This window comes from Coenobita brevimanus, chromosome 62 (assembly GCF_032717465.1).
Source record: "Coenobita brevimanus isolate Jiangsu-jjx chromosome 62, ASM3271746v2, whole genome shotgun sequence".
Taxonomy (NCBI): domain Eukaryota; kingdom Metazoa; phylum Arthropoda; class Malacostraca; order Decapoda; family Coenobitidae; genus Coenobita; species Coenobita brevimanus.
Genome location: NC_137015.1, coordinates 38224825 through 38247902, shown reverse-complemented (window position 1 = coordinate 38247902; position 23078 = coordinate 38224825). Strand labels below are relative to the sequence as shown.

General features: G+C 40.1%; 1 protein-coding gene across 1 annotated transcript in view; it reads left to right on the top strand.

Annotated features, from left to right (window-relative positions):
• tw (Protein O-mannosyl-transferase 2) overlaps positions 1-23078 on the top strand; it is a 38254-nt gene that overhangs the window by 7404 nt on the left and 7772 nt on the right. The window contains exons 3-14 of the mRNA XM_080275669.1: positions 2290-2374; positions 2785-2889; positions 4630-4738; positions 8102-8210; positions 9335-9494; positions 12472-12578; positions 14224-14306; positions 14929-15076; positions 16389-16566; positions 16905-17056; positions 19887-19975; positions 20489-20637. Coding sequence (XP_080131795.1) covers positions 2290-2374; positions 2785-2889; positions 4630-4738; positions 8102-8210; positions 9335-9494; positions 12472-12578; positions 14224-14306; positions 14929-15076; positions 16389-16566; positions 16905-17056; positions 19887-19975; positions 20489-20637 — 1474 coding nt within the window. The remainder of the gene's footprint in view (positions 1-2289; positions 2375-2784; positions 2890-4629; positions 4739-8101; positions 8211-9334; positions 9495-12471; positions 12579-14223; positions 14307-14928; positions 15077-16388; positions 16567-16904; positions 17057-19886; positions 19976-20488; positions 20638-23078) is intronic.

Sequence of the window (23078 nt, the reverse complement as noted above, 5' to 3'; positions counted from 1 at the left end):
TCACTGGATGGAGGTATGACTCATTTTTGCATGACACAAGTAGGCCTATGATAAATTCAGAGGTTCCTATACTTTTTTGTTTTCTGTGTTAGGATCTTATCTACCCCATTTATAATAGTGATAGTAGAATAAGGGTGTTAATGATGATGATTTCCTGACACTTTATTCTTCTTTATTGGTTTCTCTGTCGATAGCCAGATGCCTTAAAGCCAGAATTAAGGGTATGATTTTAAAATATAGGTAGGGTGATCATGATGATGGAAGAGAGTTATGATGATGATGGGCTAAGGTTAGAGTGGTAATGATAGTGATGGAATAGGGTTAGGTTGGTGGTTGTGATATGACCAGTGGGGGAGGGTGTGAGAGTGAGTGAGCAACAGTGACCATGCTGACACAGCACATCTCCACTTTCACTTCCTTCCCATAACCTTTCTATTGCCAGCCATTCTACTTCTCTCAAACTACCCACATCTTGGGCTAATTCTCTTGCACTGTACATGTCTAATTTGTGTTATGTAGCATTTATCATTGTCATGTGTATATGTACAGTATATGAAGTAGTGTTTGTGGAAGGGATCTGTGTTTAGTTGCTGGAAATTCAGGTTTAGAAAGTGTAGGAGAGATCAAATTGTGATGATGATGCAGCTTTGTGCAGTAAAACCAGTGGACCATAATAATTTTTACTGAAGTTTATGGCACCAGGAGTGAGGTATAATTTTAGTGTAGGTTCCACAGTTGCAAATAACACTGTAGTCAGGAGATACAGCATGTACCTTAATTCTCCCTGTTCATTAAGCACAGGCCAAAGACTTTTGTAATTCTGTACAGTACGGTACTTCCTTATCACATTGACCATAAGCATCCCAGAGATAGGGTTCAAGCATACTACCTCTTAGCACTTTGGCACGATTAGGTGTTTCCCACTCCATTTGCCTCCTTACAGTAAGCAGCACTGATAAGGGTAATTCTCATGCATATATCCTTTGGCATCAGCTTTGTATCATCTGTGTGGACACAAAATGGCAGAAGTGACCAGGGGCATAATATTAACACTGTGGACTGGGTTGAGAGGACAGCAGAAAAGGTTAAGTAATGCCACAAAATTGGTGATTATTGGTTAAACCAATGAGCTGTTTATCGTTACCTTGTTCCAGCGTTTAGGAAATATGCTCACAGATTTTTTTATTCATCATAAAAAGCTGTGGTTTACTCATAATGTACTCTTTACAGCATACTTATACAGTACACAGGCTGTGAAAGTGACTTGGTGCTGTGAAGTATACAGTTGTTGAAATTCATTGATTGAAAACCGTAGTTCTCTCTCTCTCTCTCTCTCTCTCTCTATACTTTCACTTCATAGATTCTTTCTCAGTAGTCTCCTCTTAGCATTACTCCATCCCTCGTGCCTTCCCCTCCCTCCCTTGCATCACCCATTCATGCCTCACTGTTCTCCACCATGTGTATCACACTGGTTATGTGAATACCTGGATGTGCTGTAAAACAGTCTGTCTCACAGGAACTGCATTGTCTTCTTTATCATCATTATGCCTTTATTTATTTATTTATTTTTTTTATTATAATTTTTTGTTTTCAGAAAGCCCCTTTTGATGTTGCCCAATACTTTGTTTTCCTCAGATGATTACCTGTACATCACTGACAGTATTTGCAAGGTTACAAAACCTGACTTATCAATGTACAGTATACAGTATATATCTGATTAGATTCCATATCCCTGCGAGTGCAGTGTACAGTGTTGTTCCCCTTGCTGACCTTCCCATATGCAAGGGTTGACCATCTTTTGAAGTTCATCATATCAGTGTTCTGCATATGTAATACCTGTATTATAGATTATAGCATGCTGAACAAATTTAAACAGTTTTTATAAAAAACACAACTTGTGTCACTTAATAGCTGATTTGTTGCAGCACTCCATAGAAACTGAATTGTCTTGTCATCCTTCATGGGTTAAGAGTATTGAGATAGACAACAAAGGAGCCACTGAAATTTATTGCCCACATAATGCTGTGTGGGTGAGAGTGGTCACTCTTTCCGTAACTGCCAGGAGGAGATAAACTAACCCTGGGCCTCTATACTGATAATGAAGAATAAAGCATTGGATGATGATTAGGTAGGTATTTTCATTTCTTGATGCGACATTCAACCCTAGACCCCTATATTCCTGATGGGAAGTAAAGGATTGGGTGACAGATTCCTTAATTCAGTATTCGTGATAATAGTCATCTTTTATTATGGTGTAAATAAAATAATGTTTTGTTAATAATTTTGCAGTTGGGATGAGACTCACTTTGGCAAATTTGGAAGTTGGTACATCAACAGGACCTTTTTCTTCGATGTCCACCCTCCTCTCGGCAAGGTGAGTCCACTAAGCCCCTACACAACAAAGATAACATTTTCATTTTATTCTTGCCTCATCATGCAGTTCTCATTTTAGGAGTGTTTTCAAATTGGAGGAGTTAGATTCATCCATAATCCCCAAGGTACTCTTCTTGTGGTTAACAAAATTGTATGACTGCAAAAAGTATGGGTTATATAATAGATGGTATGATAGTGAAGAGTTTAAAAGCAGTGTTCTTTCCTCATAAGTTTCGTATTTTTCAGACAGAATACAGTGAATAATTATTTGACACTTTTGATAAATTTTTTTTTTTTTAAATAGCCCAGAGACGACCTCCTACCCACAGCAGTAGATAAAAAAACTTTTGTTTTAGTCATTCCAGGCTTAATGTAGATACTGCATTTCATGATGTTCCTCCCCTTGTACAGATGCTCATTGGAGCCTTTGGGTACCTGAGCGGATACGATGGGACGTTTCCCTTCGTAAAACCAGGTGACTCCTATGAGGGTGTTCACTACCTGGGCATGAGAGTGGTAAGTTTAATTATTTTTGTTCTTTAGTTTAGTTAAAGGGTTATTGCTTTGTCTATTTAACCTATTGCCATAAGAAGGCAAGGGATAGTTCTGAATTTCTGTAGTCGCGACATAAAACTCTGAGGTTGTTATTATCGTGCCCTGGCAACCTACCCCTCAACAGTGCATTCGATTTCGTATATAATGTGAGATGCGTATACAGTATGTTCATATATAATAATATTCATGTAGTGTATAATATATTCATGCATAGTAATATGATTCATGTATAATATGAGATGAAATCGGACGCACTTTTGCGTGGTAGGTTGCCAGGGTGCGATAATAACAACCTCCGAGTCATGCACCACGACTATAGTAAGTGGTGAGCAGGGTGGTTTCACGTGTAGTAAGGAATACTGTATATACCGTAGATTGGATATTTGCAGCTGGGCAGATATTGGAGAATGCATGTAGCATTGACTTGATATTTTTATAGCGATTGTGATTCTGTAAAACATATATGGCACGGTATGAAAGAATGGACTGAGTTATGAGTTACAGAGGCTACATGAGAACTGCATGAAGGTGTTACCTTTTACATTACCTTATTGGTGTGAGACTTCGGTATGGCGTGATTTTTGAAAAGTAAGAGTGGGAGCAGTGGAAATAGAAATGTTAAGGATTATATTTGGATGCGTAGATTAGACAGGGCAGCCATCGAAATAATGAAAAATGTAAATCAGGGAAGTCATTTCATTTAAGGATAGAGGGCAGTGGTATCAGAGGGTTTTGTGATAGAAAAGGTGGATATGAATATGATGTTGAAGAGGTATAAATAAGTTGAGGGGGTGTGACAGGTGAAGGTTATGATATAGGAAAGTATGAGGAAGTAAGATGATTCAAAGTAATGAATGAAGTATGCATGGGGATATGCATGAGGAGGGTTGCGCCTCTTTAACTTGGTATTTGACAGAGTTCCTGCTTCCCACAAGTATTTGTAAAGTGCATCGAAAAGGAGAAATTATATAAAAATGTGTGGATGGTTTGTGCTTGTGAGATGGAGCCATAATTTTGAAGGCATGAATGGTGAGTTACGGTAGTGATTTTATAGCCCATTTTATTATTGGCTACTCTGTTCTTAGTTTTCCTACTTTTATGTTTCCTCTTTCTTGTTCTGGATCACACTCACTTTGATATGTTATCTCAGAGAGTGCATAGGTTTACTGCCACCAGGCATTACTCTCCCTAACCTTGAACTTTGACTTCCACAATTTGATAATGTGTTCTTGAGATGATTCCTAGTTGTTATTTGAAATTTAGTGCAGTTCAGTCCAAACAGTTTTCCATGATGCAACCAGCAGACCACAGATGATAACCTAGCTAAATACAGTTTACTTGGCAGTGGTAGTTAGGTTTAGGTTGACTTTTTTTTCTTTTTTGAAGATCAGTTTTGTAAAACTTAAACCTGGTAGTTTGTTCCTTTCTCACACTCAGATGATATCTAAGTTCCATCCATTTTGTACCAGCTGTAGATAGAAGTGGCTTGAAAATGTGTAACTGTTTTATATTCCATCACATTCCATTGCGTTTCTAGTAGTTAATTACAGGGTGCAGGTAATAAACTTTTTTATTTATGGTAGAATATTATTTTTTCCCTTTTTAGATGGCTGTGCCACACAGTACTGTAATTAATGTATCTTTACATTTTTAGATGGCTGTGCCACACAATACTGTAATTAATGCATCTCCTTGTTGCAGTGTTGCACAGCAATGGGAGCATGTCTGGTGCCCTTTGCCTTCATCATTGTATGGCAGATGACAAAGTCTCTCCCAGCTGCCACCTTCTCATCCTCTCTCATACTCTTTGGTGAGTCTGTCATAGGAATACTGTTAACCTAGTGTAATGTAATGTTCCTTGTATCTATTACCAGACGCCTATATCCCGTGAGGGGTGGTCACAGACAAATTGCCTCCATATCGCTCAGTCCTCAGCCATTTAACTGCCTTGCTGTCAGCAACACCCCAATCTCATATACTTCTCCACTCCATCCCTTCATCTCATCCTTGGCCTCCCCCCCTCCACCTCACTCACATACACACTCCTCATTAGTCTTTCACTCTCCATCCTCTCCACATGGCCAAACCACCTCAGTGTATTTCTCCTAACACTTTCTGACACATACACATCCATACTACAACACTCCTTCACTTCCTTATTTGTCAGTGTGTCCCTCCATGTAACTCCACGTGCTCCTATCAGTTACAGTAACTCATATCCACTGCTGTCACTCTTGACTTGTTTCTGTCCAACAAGGTCCATGGTTCTTTTCCATATGTTAGAGCTGGTATCACAATAATGTCATGCAGTGACTTTTTTACTTCCATTCTCACTTCTTTGTTTCTTATCACTGCTTTCAAAGTACCAATAACCTTTCTTCCTTGTTGTACCCTTTCAAACACTCCACCCTCCAAACTTCTTCCATCCCTACTCATCACACCACCCAAGTGCATAAATGCACTCACATGTTGCATTTCCTCATCATCCAACCACACTGTACATCCAGTGACTTCATTTCTCTCGAAGACCATAACTTTACTCTTCCCTGCATTCTCCTTGCAGTTCCCTTTCGTCTTCACTTAACAGTACATCATCATCTGCAAACAACAGTACTGGGAGTTTCCAAATGCTGCCCTCTCTCACTGGGGCTGCTCCAGCATCCACTGCCCTATCTTGTTTCTCTTTTATAACCCCATCCATATACAGATTGAACAGCCATGGAGACATGACATATCCCTGTTTCAATCCAGCTTTTAGATAGTAAAATTCACTCATTTCACCATCCACATGTACTGCAGCCTTAGCCCCCTCATACATACTCATCACCGCACTCAGCAACTTCCCATATACTCCATATATTCATAATATTTTTCACATTCCTTGTCTATCCACCCTGTCATTTGCTTTCTCCAAATCCATAAAGGCCTTATACATCTTTCCCTTCTCTAGAAACTTTTCCACTAAAGGCCCAAGAATGAACATTGATCTACGCAACCTCTTCCCTTCCTAACACCTTTCTGTTCTTCTCCGACTAATTCCTCTATCATATCTGTAACTGCCAGTAAGTATCCTACCATATACTTTTCCAGTTACACTAAGAAGACAAATCCAATGATTACCACACACTTCCTTTTCCCCTTTTCATTTGTACAGGGGAGTAATTATACCTAACTTCCAATCCTCTGGGACTCTACCTTCCTCCCAGGCCAATCTGAACATCTTCCATTTCCATTCTAATACTGTCTCCCCTATGCTTCAGCATTTCACCATACACTGGCAATTCCTGGTGCTTTCCCTATTTTTAACTTTCTTCGTCACTTCCACTACTTCCATCCTACTGATTTCTTCTTCTCTGCTCACTTCCCTCCTTCTCCCAGCCATTCCCCAACCACTTATATTTGCATTACTTTCATTCTCTGTGTTTAACAGTTTCTTAAAGCATTCTTTCCATCTGCCCACTTTTTCTCCCGTCTCCACTATCAATCTATCATTTTTATCTTTCTCTCCCCAACTAACTTGTTGGCTATAATTATGTTCTTCTAGTATTCATTTAATTTAGTGATAAGTGGTTTTGATTAACTTATGTCCAGAGTGGCTGGAAAGTGTTGTGATTAGTAAGCATGGTACAGTAGTTTTTTGTGTTCAAGCTGGGGTTTATTAGGGTAGATCATGAATGTGAATACTTGCTCTCTCATGGGCCATTTGATGATGCCAGGAAAGCATCTGGTTTCCAAGTAATACATGCTTAATCAGATTCTTCTTGAAGGGGCGGTGCCTTAGCCCCTTAAGGGAGAGTGTAAAATTTACATTTAATACCTACGCTCCTCATGGAGCAACGTAGGATTGGATGATGGATGGATGGATGTAATAGTTTTTTTTATGGATGGCATGTTGATAAACCCTCACAGCCTGTCCTGAACATCTTTGATATTTTTAAAATTAATTTTTTAATACTTCATTATAAAAATGCATTATAGCATCTTGGCATACAATTATAAAGCATTCAACATTGAATTTAGTAGGTTATGATATATCATTTGTGGTAGGTGGGGGCGCTCACCATCCACTCACTCAATGTAGTGCTGCTCTTGGGTGTCTGCCCTTTCTTCTCCTCCATCTTTCTTTTCTTCCATCCTCTTCTGTCTTTCTCTCCTTCCTTCTTTCCTTGTCCTTCTCCCTACAGGTGACTTTACACTCCCTCTTCTGTCTTTCTTTCCTCTTCCTTCTGCCCGTAGGTGACTCTACACTGAGTGACAAGCCAAATGGTTTCCTCTACAACAGGAAACCATTTTACTACGCTGGGTGGTAACCATATAACCAAATTTTGGCGCCTGGTGGTTTATTGGGTAATTTCCGAGTTCCAGTCGGATTGAGCCGGTGAAGGTTTATATCCAAGGAATGGTTGGGGTTTATTGCTCACGTACTGCCACTCAGGGATGAATGAGGCTGGACACTCTCATCTTAAATGTCAGGACCAACTTGCCTAGCCCTGGGCTCCTACGCTCCTCATGGGGCAATGTAGGATTGGATGATGAATGAATGATATATCATTGCTATTTCAAAAATCTTATAGATTAAGGGATGACAGTTCATTTTTTGGGGTGAAAAGGAAATTATGCGTCAATCTACATGAAACTTTACTGGATATTAGCTATGATACCTACTTAAGCGTGTAGAAAGTTTCAGGACAATACATGAAGAAAAGAAAAAAAAATCAGTAAAATCTTAATATATTTAACCTAACTTTCACTAACTACTGCTCCTAAGTGAGTAAACATATAATCAATTTAATAATATCATTGATTAAATTAATCATTTGCAAATAAAGCTCAGGGATTAGTTTTGCCAAATATAGCTATTATCCAGTAAAATTTCATGTAAATTGATGCATAATTCCATTTTCGACCAAAAAAATGAACTGTCTTCCCTTAATGCACGACTTGTCAGTTTCTTCACTAGTAAAGGTGATTCGTGATATCTTACTGGTATACTGTGTAATCTGCGGTTAAATATTATTCAGAAAATTAATTAATTTGTTGTAAGCAGTACTGTGTGTCAAGGCACATAGTGCTGTTCAGAAACGCTCTGTCTTTATTGATATTTATCTGTTATATATAGACCATGTGACTAATACTGTCAGTAAACGTGTTTGATAAATCTTGTTATAATCAGATGGAGGTCTGCTAACACTTACCCAGTACATCCTGCTGGATCCAATCCTGCTCTTCTTCATCATGGGTTCTGTGTTGGGTGCAGTCATGTTCCATGCACAGAAGGACAGGTCAGTTACTTGTAGTTGTCATAAGAATGTATATTACCATCATCATCATCGTTGTCACCACCATTATTGTCTTCATCATTGTAAGCATCATGAACCAACATACCACCAGCAAGGATGGGTAGGGTCAAAGAAACAGGAGGAGGAAAGTGCCAAGCTAGGAGCACTGTGAACAGAGAACACAGTCCAATGGGATGTACAGTTACAGACATAAATATTGGTCCATTTCATTACAATAAAGTAGCAGGACAGTGAGCAATTACTTTCAGAATGGTGATGTGCCTGACATACTTTAAGAATGTCATGTAGTGAGTTTCATCCTTCAGTATCTTTCGGTACTAGTCATGGAAAATTCGTATCACTTCCTTGCACAATTCACTTCCAGGGTTTGGATGTGCTGAAGTGGCTCCTTACTTTCATTAACGAGGCATAGTTGTTGAGTTTGTACATGGTTTTCTCCACCTCTGCAGAGTACAGCTCTCATATGTGGGGCTTAACACTTACAGCCGTCCAAAACAGGGTGGAGTCAAGTGTTTTTTCTTAACTTACTTCCTCTTACTGATTCTTTTCAGTCTCCCTCCCTTTGCAAGAGTTGCATTGCTATCCCTCTGCTGTTGTTATTTTAATGATCACTGATCTTCAGTACTGTCTGCTTGCATCTCTCCTGTGTCATAGCAGGCATACTGTAATCTCTTACACTTTTTTATGCAAGTCTCTGTTGCAAGAGTTAATTGGTACTCTGTCCCCCTTAGATTTAACTTTAGCTCTGTAAATATTTTCTTCACTCTGTATTTCCCTCTGCCCATCCATTCTTAGTATGAACAGGTTTCATTTAGGCACTCCTTCATTCAGTTTTCTCAGGGATTTGCATATTGTCCTTTTTTTTGTAATTTTTTACTGCTATCCTTATCTTCATCCCATAGAATTATAGTTGTAGTCTTTTCTATAGCTAGAGCCGTAAAAGGACCATTAGGTCAGTTGCTGTTTTCTGTCCTCTATACCTGTGTACCTTTAGTATGTATGCTTTACTTCATTATGATAGCCTAGCCTCATACATTACATCTTGAAAGGAGTAAAGTAGGACTGAAGTACAATACCATTGTTTACCTAAAATCACTCTTCCACAGACCATTCAGCCTGGCATGGTGGGGGTGGCTGGTGTTTACGGGCTTCATGCTGTCAGGGTCAGTGTCAACAAAGTTCGTTGGGCTGTTTGTAGTGCTGTATGTTGGCCTTCATACCATTGCCTCTCTCTGGGATCTGTACGGCGACCTCTCCAACCCACTGGTAAGTTCAGAGACTTGAGATTATATTTTGGGGGGACTAGGGAGCATCATACCACCTGTTACTCTATTTATTTTAATGTCTTCAATCTGGATGAGGTCCTCTCTGTGGTTTATCCTAACCATATGATTTAATTTAGCTTGTGGAGAGCCTCATAGTGAAAGGGATTAGCATGGTTATGCTGTATATCCCCTCCAGTTTGAAAAGTCTGTCCTAAGCTAAATAATATCATCTGGAGGTAAAACAAAATTATAATGTTCCCAGCCTAAATTGATTTTCATTTTTATGTTGCTGGTATAAATTGTCACTAAACATAAGATGTAGGTAACACACAAAGAGAATAAGAGATAACATTCAAGTTACCGATAACACATAGGGAGAATAAGATGTAACATTCAAAGTCAGTTGCATAAGAAATACTCCTCCTGTGCCAATGAAAATGTTGCCCTGGAAATGAAAGAAGGGTCAGAGAGAAGAGTGAGGGAGTTTTTAGGGAAGGGGCAGGAAGGAGAGAAGAGTTATGGGAGAGAAGGAGACAGAAGGAAAAGTGATAGAAGAGTGATGACATGGTGAGAGAAGAGAAGGTTGAGGAAAAGAAAGTGAAGGAAGAGTGACTGGTGAGAAAAGAAAAAAATTGGGGAGAAGGGGGATATGACAGTGAAGGAATGGCGAGAGAGAGAAGGAAGGATAATAAAATGGTGAGAGAAAAAAAAAAGTTAGAGAAGTGTGATGGAATGCAGGGAGAGGAAGAAAAGGAACAGTAATAGAATGATGAGACAGAAGATTGATGACATGGTGAGGATGAGGAGGAAAAGTTAAAGAAGGGATTGTGATGAAGTAGTGGGGAAAGGGATGGAGAGAGAAAAGGAAGAGTGATGGGATAGTGAGGGAAGGACAGGAGATGGAAAGAAGGAGGGGTAATATAATGGTGAGAAGTGGAAAGGTTGGGTAGAATAATAGGATGGAGTGAGCTGAAAGAGAAGGAAAAAGTAACTAGAGGGACACACGGTGGAGCACATCTCTCTGACAAGGGCAACGTAATTTCCAAAGCACCCTTCATAATGAGTTAGGTTTTCTCATCACTGATTAGGCTTTCACATAAAATGTTTTCTGGATCCAGAATCTGTAATACGATCTGGATCAGTCCCAAAAGTTAATCGAGTGTTCCTTGGGACATGGGCTATCTACCCACCAAAATTGGTCTAAATCTCTTTTAGTTTTTGAGTAATCCTGCTAACAGACAAACAAACAAATGGGTGAAAACATACCCTCTTTGTTGGAGAGAATAAGAGTAATGGAATGGTGTGTGAGGAGAAAGATGGGCTGATATGGAAAAAGAGCAAAAGAAAAAAAGGAAATGTGCTTAAATAACGAAAAAAGGAAAAGTGGGCGAGGGAGGCAAATAGATTAGTTAGGGAAGGGAGGAAGTGAGATTGAAGAAAGAATGATAGAATTGAGAGAGAAGAACACATGGAAGGGAAGAGTAATAGAATGATGTGGGAAGGAGGGACAGAGAAAAGGGTGATGAGGTTATAAAGGAAGGGAGAAACATGGGTAATGAGGAAGGAAGGAGTGGGAAAGATAGTGTGATTTAGTGGTGAAATAAGGGTGTGGAGAGAAAGATGATTGGGTGAAGATAGGGAAGGAGGAAGGTTAGTTGTGTAGTTAGTAATGAAATGAAGAGAAGTATGATTACAGTAGGTGATGAAAGAAGGAAGGATGACTGGGAGGGAAGGTAAGACTGATGGTTGAGTTGGTGAAAGGAGAAGAAGGAAAAGTGTGATAAAAAAATTACTTAGTGATGAAGGAAGGAAATAAGTAATAGAACCATGATTGGGTGATAAAAAAAAAAAAAAATGTTTAATTAGGTGGATGAGAGATTTGGGTAGGTGGGGGGGAGCGCAGAAATATAAAGGAGAAAACAGGAGAGAGTGGCATTTGTATTTTGTATATACTGTACCTTAAGGCACCAGGTTTCGTGACATCCAGGTCAGTGAAATCTCACTTTGGTGGCAGCCATCAGATGATCCTGTGATTGCACATTTGCGACCAAAAACGCACTTTCGTGCCCTTTGGCAGCACAAGTTTCAGATTATTACCACGGCGATGCCAGCACCAACACTAAGTTTCAGCCTGTTTCCCACACGTGTTTAGTGTGTCTGCAAGCTGAGTGTTACACTCTCAAGTCCTTGATTACTAATTGACGGAAATATATTATCTTGTGCTTCAAGTGGCGCTGGAGGTGGACTGGGTGATAGTGAAAATGGGGTAAGAAGGCGTGAACCTGGAACAGCTGGCGATAAAGGAAAGGCCAAGCATGACTACCAGAATGGGGTGAAAAAATGCAAGTATGATGACTAGTTAAAAAAATAATATCATAGTGGAGAAAGGTGCTCATAACACTGAAATATGCAAAATATATACTTAATGTGCGAGTGTCGAGTGTGTGTAGTATGAGAAAACAGCTGAGTTAACTTAAAGCCAGTCTAGCCCTTGCGAAAGAAGTATTTTGAACCAGGCGCCGGAGGAGTGGTAGTGATGGAGACGGTGTTAGAGGTAGTGGTGGGGCCCATTAGCCCTACCCAAAGCCTTGGATACCCCCTAGCACCAAGTCCATTAAGCCCTTCACCCTGGTCATTCTGGTGAGTGTTATTCTTGAATGGGGGGAGTGTGTGTGTTACACATGTTAGTAAAATTGCAAATACATACTGTATTTAAGTGTATTTTGTGTTGTTTTTGTTTTAATGTTAATGTTACTCTATGATTTAATGTGTTAATAACAACATTTCAGGTAACTTCAGGACATATTTAAAGTAGGAAATACACAGAGGGGGTGAGTTTTCTTATGCACCTAGTCCCTATTAGCTTATTTCCCATAACATCAATGCCCCAGCTTTGGCAGCACTTTTCACAGGCCCTATTAGGTGCAAAACCTGGTGCCTTACTCTATTTATTTGTGTGTGTGTTTTAATTCTTTCAGACTGTGGTTGCAAAACACTTTGTGGCCCGAGCTGTAGGCCTGATTTTGCTGCCCATTGTCTTATACTGCTTCTACTTCTACATCCACCTCACCATCTTGTGTAAAAGGTAATGAATACATGTACCTTAGTTAAGTATTAAACCAGTTTTCATCTATCCAAGCATCTAGAAACCTTGTCACTACTATTAGCCCCTTTACCACAATGACATGAATTTTTGCTTATTACCTCAGTGCAGTTTTATTGTATTTTATTATTTTTTTTTACCTCATATTAAAGGTTAATTACTATATCTAACCATCCATCCTTCCATCATCTAATTTAGTGTTGCCCCATGTGGAGTGTAGGAGCCCAGAGTTAGGAAGTTGATCCTGACATTTAAGATGAGAGTGACCAGCCTCACTTATCCGTGAGTGGCATTACATAAGCAGTAAACCCCAACCATTCCTTGGATATAAACCTACACTGGCTCAGTCTGACTGGAGCACCTTAATTACCCACTAAACCTCCAGGCGCCATAATTTGGTTATATTGTTACCACCCAGCATAGTAAATGGTTTTGTGGTGTACACGCAACCATTTGGCTTGTCACTTAGTGTAGTCACCTGGAGATAATAGGAAGAAGAAAGAATGAAGGAAAGAAGGACAGAAGACAAAGGAAGGGAGAGAGGAATGGACAGGCACCTGAGAGCAGCATTGCATCGATTGAGTGGATGGTGAGCATCCCTACCTACCGCTGCTATATCTAACACCTCCGGGGGGGGGGGGGACCTGCTGAATAAAGTCATGTCATGACTGCATGAAAAAAAAATCATTGGATTAAAGGTTAGTTATTATATCTAACACCTCCAGAAACAAAAAAAAAAAAAGCTGTTAGAGTAAAATGCAGTGGCACAATCGGTAGAGAGGTGGCCTACAGTCCTACTGAACCCGGGTTCAAATCTCCGCTGGGGCAGGGAACAGTTTAAGGATTTGAATTTCATGAAATCAGACTTTACTGATCTACCAGAAGACCCGTCGACATGTCGTAAACATACCCCCGCTAATGCCAGTTCACCAGTCCTGTATGAGACATCTCTAGCATGTATTCAATAAGGATGGTGGGTGTTACCTCCAAAATGGTGACATGTAGAGAGGTGTATGGTATGTAGGAGGACTACTGGGCCTTGAGGGCAGGCGCGCGCGCGCACACACACACACACACACACACACACACACACACACACACAAAGATTGCATGAGTACAGAATACCTCGATATAATGGACTTCAATATTCTGTACCGGAATTTGTTTTTATCAAACCTGAGGAGCCCACCAGCCTAAATTCTTATACCTGTGTTTTGGAAAAAGTCCGACAAAGCCAGAAACAGCGTGGACTGCCTTACCACTTCAGCTATGCTCACCACAATAAGGCAAATAAAAGACATGTTTATCACTGTACATTACGGTATTATTATACATACAGTATTATATCATTTGATTATTGTAGTGAATGTATAATACAGTACACATACAGTACTGCAGTGGTAGTGAAAAACTGTTGGTGCGATCCGGACTAATGTCTGATGTTTCGGAAAAGGTCCGGGTTAGCAGGAGGAAGTCAGATGTCGCTTTTATCAGACTTTTGCTTTTTTTGGAATGGCTTGGGCCCCAGTTAGTATGTTAGTGAGGTTTTACTGTAATATGAAAAAGACTTTGTCATACTAAAGGAGTTATGAATTACACTGGTGACATGCATAATTTCCTTCGACAGTGGTAATGGAGATGGGTTCTACAGTTCAGCTTTCCAGTCACAGCTTGAGGGCAACTCACTCTTCAATGCCAGCATGCCATTAGGTTTGTTCCTATCGTACGATTTTCTTTTTGTATTTCAATATTATTACCACCATCATAGCTGCTCTTACCAGTTCACCGTGTTTCCTGTTAATGAAAGATGGGTTGGATTTAGAGTAGTAGATTTATTGCCTGAATACTGAGTGAAATAGATCATAGACCCAATATTCCTGAGCACTTTGTGATAATATTTGAATGTTGATTAATTACTGTTACTTTGTTTATAATGATGGGTAAAGTAGATTAGTAACTTAAATTGAAGTTAACCAGTTAGGATCTACTCACAGTTTTTTTTGTCTCATCAGGTACTTTTACCCCAATCCTTATGGAAATGGACTAGGTTAAAGAGCATATGAGGGAAGGTCATATGTCACAGGAGGAGGAACCAGTACTGAGTAAAGACAAACACCTGGAAATGTGAAAGCTACCCCTGATAAGCTGTGGTGTTAATCAGTAGATTCTTATATCACTTAACAATATAATTACCCATATTAGGCTTTTTAAAATATCAAAGCAAACTAATAATTCAACAGGTAGTCCTGTGTATACTTTTGTGTAGATTCAGATGGTTTTCCATACTAGTATCTCTTCGCGTACACTTGAAGACCCTTCCTCTTGTTCACAGAGCTTGCGTATGGTGCTGAGGTAACCTTAAAGAATGCAAGAACTGGTGGCGGGTACCTTCATTCCCACATCCACCTGTACCCAGAGGGCTCTGGGGCCAGGCAGCAACAGATCACAACGTACTCACACAAGGACTTCAACAACAAGTGGTGAGATCATTGCTAGCTGAGAAATCCAGAGGCTTGATATGTGAATGATTCTGTGTGCCATTTCACCAAACATGCGGTTCTAAATCGAAGCTGGGAAATTCAAAGACTTCTTTTGTGAATGATTTGATGACCCTTTTCATTGATCGTATCTGTTTTTAAATTATTTGGAGTTGTTGTATTCAAAGGGATGGTGTGTGAATGTTTGTGTGGCCCATTTCACTAAGCATGATGTTACTAGTTTTCTCAGTTTTATGCTTTTATCTCAATTGTTTCTGGATCCTTCCTCACCCCATCGTTATATAGGAACTCTGTCAGGATGAGGATTGTTAAGAATGATAAATACTGTGTATGGATGTATGCCCTACATCACCAGGTCTTTTGCTAATAGCTCCCTTACATCTTAGGTATCCTTTTTCTTTCTCTAGATTTTGCCCACATCTCGAGTTTGAAATGGGTCAGAATGTTTCTTCCCAACAGAAGGAATGAAGGCCAGACTACAAGTAACCTTATGTCCAACTGTACAAGAGAAATGGCTGTATGAAAGAAGGCACATTTGTCTTTCTGAGTCCTGTAAACTGATTAATTTTGTTTTACTTTGTTATTGAGTGACAGAGTTAGCAAAAGTACTAGCTGCTTCCTTGTTAATGTTGTCAGTGATAGACTTCCACTTGCCATACATGGAAGAAAAGAGAAGAACAGTTCATATGTGAAAAAGTTGGTAAAGTAAGAAGAGTGGTGAGATAATCAGAGATATGTGTAAGAACACAGCAACTTGGAGAATTTCTTCATGGCCACCCAAAATAATGGAGTTCTTGGAGGGAGCTAGATGTCATTGAGATATTCATGTGCTGTAGTTTGAATGTTAATGATGAATGTCTGATGCAAACAAACTACTACAGCTGCTACTACTACTATTACTACAGTAATTCTTCTTTTGTATGCATGGTGGGATGATAGACTGAGATGGTTATGTAGATTGTGTTGGTGCTGAAAATTCTATGGCAAACTGCTACAGCTAGTACTGTTACTACCACCACCACCACCACATTTATGATTGAGTTGTATTAAAGCAAAGCATGATATAAGAGAAATAAAAGCATTCATTTGATGCTTTGACTCCTCCTGTATGCTGTGTTATTTAGCCTTGATTTTTTTTTTTTTTTTTTTTTTTTTAAATATAAATAACTGGAGAGCTCAGATACAACTTTTGTTAACTCCTGCACTATAATGGAGCACTCCTAAAGCTGAATATAATTTGCTGGTAGTGGCAAAAAAATATATATATTGTTTTAAGGGATTAAATATTGCCTAGGTTGGTGAAGAAGTGGAACGAAGAGCCTGGTGACTGGGAAGATGATGACCCAGTAGAACTGGTGAAGAATGGTGACCTGGTGAGACTGGAACATGTACCCACTGGTCGCAACCTTCACTCCCATCGTGAGCAGGCACCTGTTACAAAGAGGCACCACCAGGTCACGGGATATGGTGAGGTAAGTGACAAGCATTATTATCATCATGTTAATCTTTTCACTGTCATTGTCATCATCACCATTTTCAACTTTGTTTGCCACCATCATCCAGTACGTTTAACACCATATGGTGATGTCGGTAATGATTATATCACAAAAGAAGATTCTCATGCAATGGTGTTTTTCTCATTGTTAAAATTTAAAATTTGTGTGCTTCATGCTAAATGGCAATAGATGCTGCATTCCATCATTGTTAAATATTTAGTCTTAGTCTGCGGGTACAGGGCAGTAAAAACTTGTCACATCTGTAGAGCTGGGATTTCCTAAGAACTGTTCAAGCTTCAGTGAATACCTTTCAGAATGGTGAGGGAGATGTGAATGACGTGTGGCGTGTGGAGGTGGTTGGTGGTGCTGAGGGTGAGGTGGTGAAGACAGTGGTGCATGAGCTGAGGTTCGTCCACTACCTGGTTGGCTGCGCCCTCATGTCTCACAACAAACAGCTGCCTAAGTGGTTAGTCACAGTGCTTTAGTGTTTGTGTATAAAAGAGGTGGCCAACACCAAGCTCACAAACCATATGTAACTCTTTTGCCCAGTAAATGCGGTTTGTGAGACATCACTGGCATGTGATATCTCTGTTCCTGTTGTTCCACAGAACTCGTACATGTTCAGGACAGACTTTGTACCTGCTTACCATTTTTATCCATGACTAAGAATGCCATGGCTCTAAGACTTAAGAGAAACACCATATTGTTTATGAAGTACAATATAAGTTCATCCATCCATCCATCATCCAATCCTACATTGCCCCATGAGGAGCGTAGGAGCCCGGTGCTAGGCAGTTGGTCCCGACATTTAAGATGACAGTGACCCGCCTCACTCATCCCTGAGTGGCATTACATGAGCAATCCACCCCAACCACCCCTTGGATATAAACCTTCACCGGCTCAATCCGATTGGAGTGCAATAATTACCCACTAAACCACCAGGCACCAAAATTTGGTTATATGGTTACCACCCAACATAGTAAATGGTTTCCTGGTGCACAGGAAACCATTTGACTTGTCACTCAGTGTAGAGTCACCCACAGGCTGAAGGAAGTGGAAAGAATGAAGGAAAGAAAGACAGAAGAGGGAGTGTAAAGTCACCTGTAGGCAGATGGACTAGGAAAGAATGAAGGAAAGAAAGACAGAAGAGAATGGAAGGAAAGAAGGATGGAGAGGAAAGGACAGACACCCGAGAGCTTCACTACATCGAGTGAGTGGATGGTGAGCGCCCCCACCTACCACAAACAGTATAAGTTACAATACAATAATCAGGTGCCATTTGTAACATATTCATAATGCTTCCTTATAAGAAAATAAATATGCTGTGATACTGCAGTATGATTAAGTTGTATGTGGACCAAGTATTTGTGTGATAAAAAGCCTTAAATTTCTTGTGACTTTTAAATATCTCTGAATTGTTTAGTGTGTCGTATAGTACTTGGGGATTTGGCCACTTTTTTTTTTTTTTTTTTTTTATGTATTATATATAGTGGTGTCTGTGCATTATGAGTACCTCACTTACATTGTATTGAAACTTAAAAGTCAGAGCAGGTCATTGGATCAGTGGTAATCAAGTGGATGTGAGTCAAACATCATTAATTCAAAATCCTAGACATATAAGGAAGTTGTTGGCATTGACAGTTTTGTACATACAACAAAACAGAGAACGCCTGTAGTATGTCTGTTGTAATGTTTATTGTGACATCTGTTTATCAAGTCAGTGAATGTATAGCGAGGTTGGATGGTGAGGAATTGGAAAATGTGAGTACGTTTAAGTATTTGGGTAGTGTGATGAGTAAGGATGGAGGTTTGGAGGGTGAAGTGCTTGAAAGGGTACAGCAGGGAAGAAAGGTTGCTGGTTCCTTGAAAGCAGTGATAAGAAACAGGGAAGTGAGCATGGAAGTAAAAAAGTTACTACATGACAGTATTGTGATACCAACTCTAACGTACGGAAGTGAAGCTTGGACGTTGTTGGAAGGACACAAGTCAAGAGTGAGAGCAGTGGAAATGAGTTATTTAAGAGGAGCTTGTGGAGTCACGTGGAGAGACAGGCTGACGAATGAGGATATAAAGGAGCGTTGTGGTGTTGATGTGGATGTGATAGGGAGCGTTGTGAGGAACACACTGAGGTGGTTTGGCCATGTGGAGAGGATGGAGGGTGAAAGACTGACGAAGAGAGTGTATGTGAGTGAGGTGGAGGGTGGAAGAGGGAGGGGGAGACCGAGGATGAGATGGAGGGATGGGGTGGAGAGGTATATGAGAGAGGGGGGTGTGAGTTGGGAGCAGGGTGGTGAAATGGCGGGGGACAGGGCGACTTGGAGGCGATTTGTTTGTGGCCACCCCAAACGGGATTGAGGCGTCTGGCAATAGATAGATAGATAGAAATGATTGCTTTCATGTAGCAGAATACTTTATCAGGTTCCACTGTGTTTTGAGCATCTCTTAACTTACACAATGTTGGTAAGTTTTGGTGTTTTTTACAAAATGTGTTAATTTTTTTTTTTTTTTTTTTTTTCATCCATCCATCCATCCATCCATCATCCAATCCTACATTGCCCCATGAGGAGCATAAGAGCCCGGGGCTAGGCAGTTGGTCCAGACATTTAAGATGAGAGTTTTTATAGCTAATTAATATACAAGAAATGGTGAGTGACTGTAACAAAACTGAAGGCTGCTTGAAAGGAATAAAATTACTTACAGTGCCATTGCAAAGGCAACAGTCCCGCATATCAACTGAACTGAACTGATATCCATTCATATATTACCCCTTTTTGATGATAGATGGATGGATGACTTGTCAATGTCCCTGGTGGCATAACAGTGAAGTTCTCATCATCTCTTTAAGGGTTCAGACTGATGCACCTTTGCTTTTAGCTATTATTATTTGTATATGTTGGGGCTAACCCAAACCATCATTTATTAATATTAATTCCATAATCACTCTAGCAGCCCATTGTTATAGGTCCATGCCAGGTTCCTTTGAACATCCTCATGTGTCACTGTGATTCATAATTGCATGAACTTGACACTGTCCAAGGAAAGCAGAAGTTATTCATTTTGTGTGTACTTGATCTTTACCCTTTGATTGCTATGATTTCTCAGCTGAATTAGTTAATGTTGAATAACCTAAATTCATGAGTATCCCATCAACAGTGACAGGGATGCCTGAGGTATGTTTTTACTTTTGACTAGTATAGATTCTGTCAGTTGAATGAAGTCATCTGGTGTTAACTTTAATAAAATACTCTGTACCAACAACAATTAGAGCTAAATAATAAGTTACTTTACACCTCCAGGGGCTATGAACAGATGGAGGTGACTTGCAACCCCAATGTCCACGATCCCAACAACCTCTGGAATATCGAGGACAATGTCTTCCCCAAGTGTGAGTCTTCATTTTAAGTTTTCATTTGGAGTTCTGAATATGAGCTGTAAATTAAAGAAGAAAGAAAAAGAGTACTGAAAAAAGGCACAAAGCTTGTATGTAAGGATAGTCTAGATGTGGTTATGTCAAGTTCATTCCATAAAGTGGTACCCAGGTTCTAAACATAGTGAAGCAGACTTATCAGTGTGATGCTCCAATATGCACAGATTCAGGTTTAAAGAAAATAGAAATAGTTATAAATTTTTAACAGTGAATCTGATGTCAAAATAATAAGCTGTCATGGAAGTTATGGTACCACAATTACTGTATACAGCAAATAATTCTTGGTAGTAATTATATCAAGGTAAAGAAAGGAAGATTGTGTCTGAAGGCATGCACATTAGAGCAGTTGTGTCCAAAATGGTGATTCTGCCGTACTCATAAGATGATCGTATAGCATGATTAAGGAAAGTTGGAATGCATTGATAACTTTCCTTATTTCACTTCTATCTTCTTTTTATTTTTTATTTTCAGTGCCAAACTCCAGTTTTGAGATCTATGCACCCAATTTCCTGGAGAAGTTCCTGGAATCTCACACAGTCATGTTCCAGGGCAACTCTGGCCTCAAACCCAAGGAAGGAGAGATCACCTCTCAACCCTGGCAGTGGCCTATCAACTTCAAGGTAAGGATTTGTTTGTATTATACAGTAGGTGGCTCAGTCGGTAGAGAGGTGGCCTGCAGTCCTACCGGACCCAGGTTCAAATCCCCGCTGGGGCAGGGAACAGTTTAAGGATTTGAATTCAATAAAGACAGACTTTACTGATCTGCCAGAAGACCCGCCGACATGTCGTAAAAATCCATCCATCCATCATCCAATCCTGCATTGCCTCAGGAGGAGCGTAGGAGTCCGGGGCTAGGCAGTTGGTCCTGACATTTAAGACATGTCGTAAAAATACCCCTCTAATACCAATACACCAGACCTGTACGAGACAGCCCTAGCATGTATTCAATATGGATGGTGGGTGTTAGTGCCAAAGTGGTGACATGTAGAGGTGTATGGTATGTAGGAGGACTACTGGGCCTTGGGAGCAGGCTGTGAAGCCAATGCCAAGAGTCGGACACTTTAAAAAAAAAAAAAAAAAATCTTTGATATAAACCTGCACAGGCTCAATCCAATTGGAACATCTTAATTACCCACAAAACCACCAGGCGCCATAATTTGGTTATATGGTTACCACCCAGCATAGTATATGGTTTCATGGTGTACAAGAAACCATTTGGCTTTTCACTCAGTGTAGAGCCACCCTTAGGCAGAAGGAAGAAGAAAGAATGAAGGATAAAAAGACAGAAGAGGGAGTGTAGAATCACCCATAGGCATAAGGAAGAGGAGAGAATGAAGGAAAGAAAGACAGAAGAGGACGGAAGGAAAGAAGGAAGGAAGAGAGGAAAGAGCAGTCACCCGAGAGCAGCACATTATCGAGTAAGTGGATGGTGAACGCCCCCACCTACCACAGCAAAAAATAAATTAGAAGATGCAACTAGCAGTTGTTGCCCTATTATGTAATATCATTAAGCAACGTTGGGTCTGGTTAGTACTTGGATGGGTGACCGCCTGGGAACACCAGATGCTGTTGGCGTTCTCCCTACGTGTCAAGTGGGTTGGTGGAGGATTAGTGCCCCTCCCTGTAAAACAATTAACTCTAAGCCCTTGGCCACCCCGTTTGGGATACATGGCGTCTGGCAATGAATGAATGAATGAATGAATCCTGATATTCATGCCATTCCATTCTTTCATATATCTGATAGTCTAGCTAGAAACATGACCGGGGTTGTATGTCAGTGTACTGTATTAGCCATACTTTATAATTTGGTTTTAATATTCCTGTTTCTGTCTACCTTTATGTATCTATCAATATCACTATTTCTCTGAGTCTGACATGAATGGTTTCAGTAATGCATTTCTTTATCAGCTTAATCCAGGACAGGTTGATAAGGCTAACTTTACTCTCTTTGTTTACCAGGGACATCATTTTCATTTTATTCTTGCCATTTCCTCTTGATTTTATTCAGCTTAAGATGGATCCTGAACTGAAGAGATTTGATATAGCATCAGTACTGGTAACCTTAACAGATCCTTTCAGTAACAGGAGCCTTTCCCAAATTGAATAAAATTGTCTGGTAGCTGCAAGAATGTACTAACCCAGACTGCACAGGTTACCAACCATATCTAACCTAACCTAACCTTACAAGCTCTGTCTCAGAGCTGTATTATTTAGGCTGAGAGCATGAAGGTATGAACAGGCTCTCTGATTTTGACAATACTTTTTAAGGCTTATAATGATGGAACATCTCCAGCCTTCCACTATAATTCCTAGCTACTCTATCTAATGTTGGATGCAAGCTAATCATATCTAAGAAACACAAGTGGTCCATTAATTTAAAAATCACATGCTTACTTTCACCTTTGCATACCCAGTTTTAATAATGCAGCCATCTATCTACATGGTGGTGATGTGGTAGGGTCAGCACGTCTGAGAGGGTCTGACCAGTAATGTGAAATGTATCTGTAAAGAAAGATTAAAAAAATATATGCAGATGTAAAGCCCGTGAGGTAGAAGCAGGATTCCAGGAGCTTGTGTGGTGTGAATTGTAAATATCCACTCCATTTCACTGGGCATGCTACTGACAGTTCTTCCATTCAAGCTTTCTCCTTCCTTGTCTTCTGGGCCCTATCTCACCCCATTCTTAGGTAGTCAGAAAAGAGGTTAGGTTAATGATGATTGTGATGACTGATGATGGTGGTGGAGATGATAGTAATGGGTATAGTAGCAATGATAGTCATGATGGTGTTGATGAAGATAATTATGATGATGATAATGGTGGTGGTAATGACTTTCAATATGCTTGATGATGGTGGTGGTATGGTAGGGCCAACACTTCTCAGGGGGTCCTCTGAAGATCTACCTTTTGGGCAACCCTGTGGTGTTCTGGGGTAACCTAGTCGCCTTGCTGGCCTACATCTGCCTCACCACCCGCCGCTCGTTCCAGGCCAGGCGGGGTTATGTAATACCTCGGGCTGTGGCAGGTACAGCTGGTCAAAGAAATGGTTGCAAAACAGGGTGG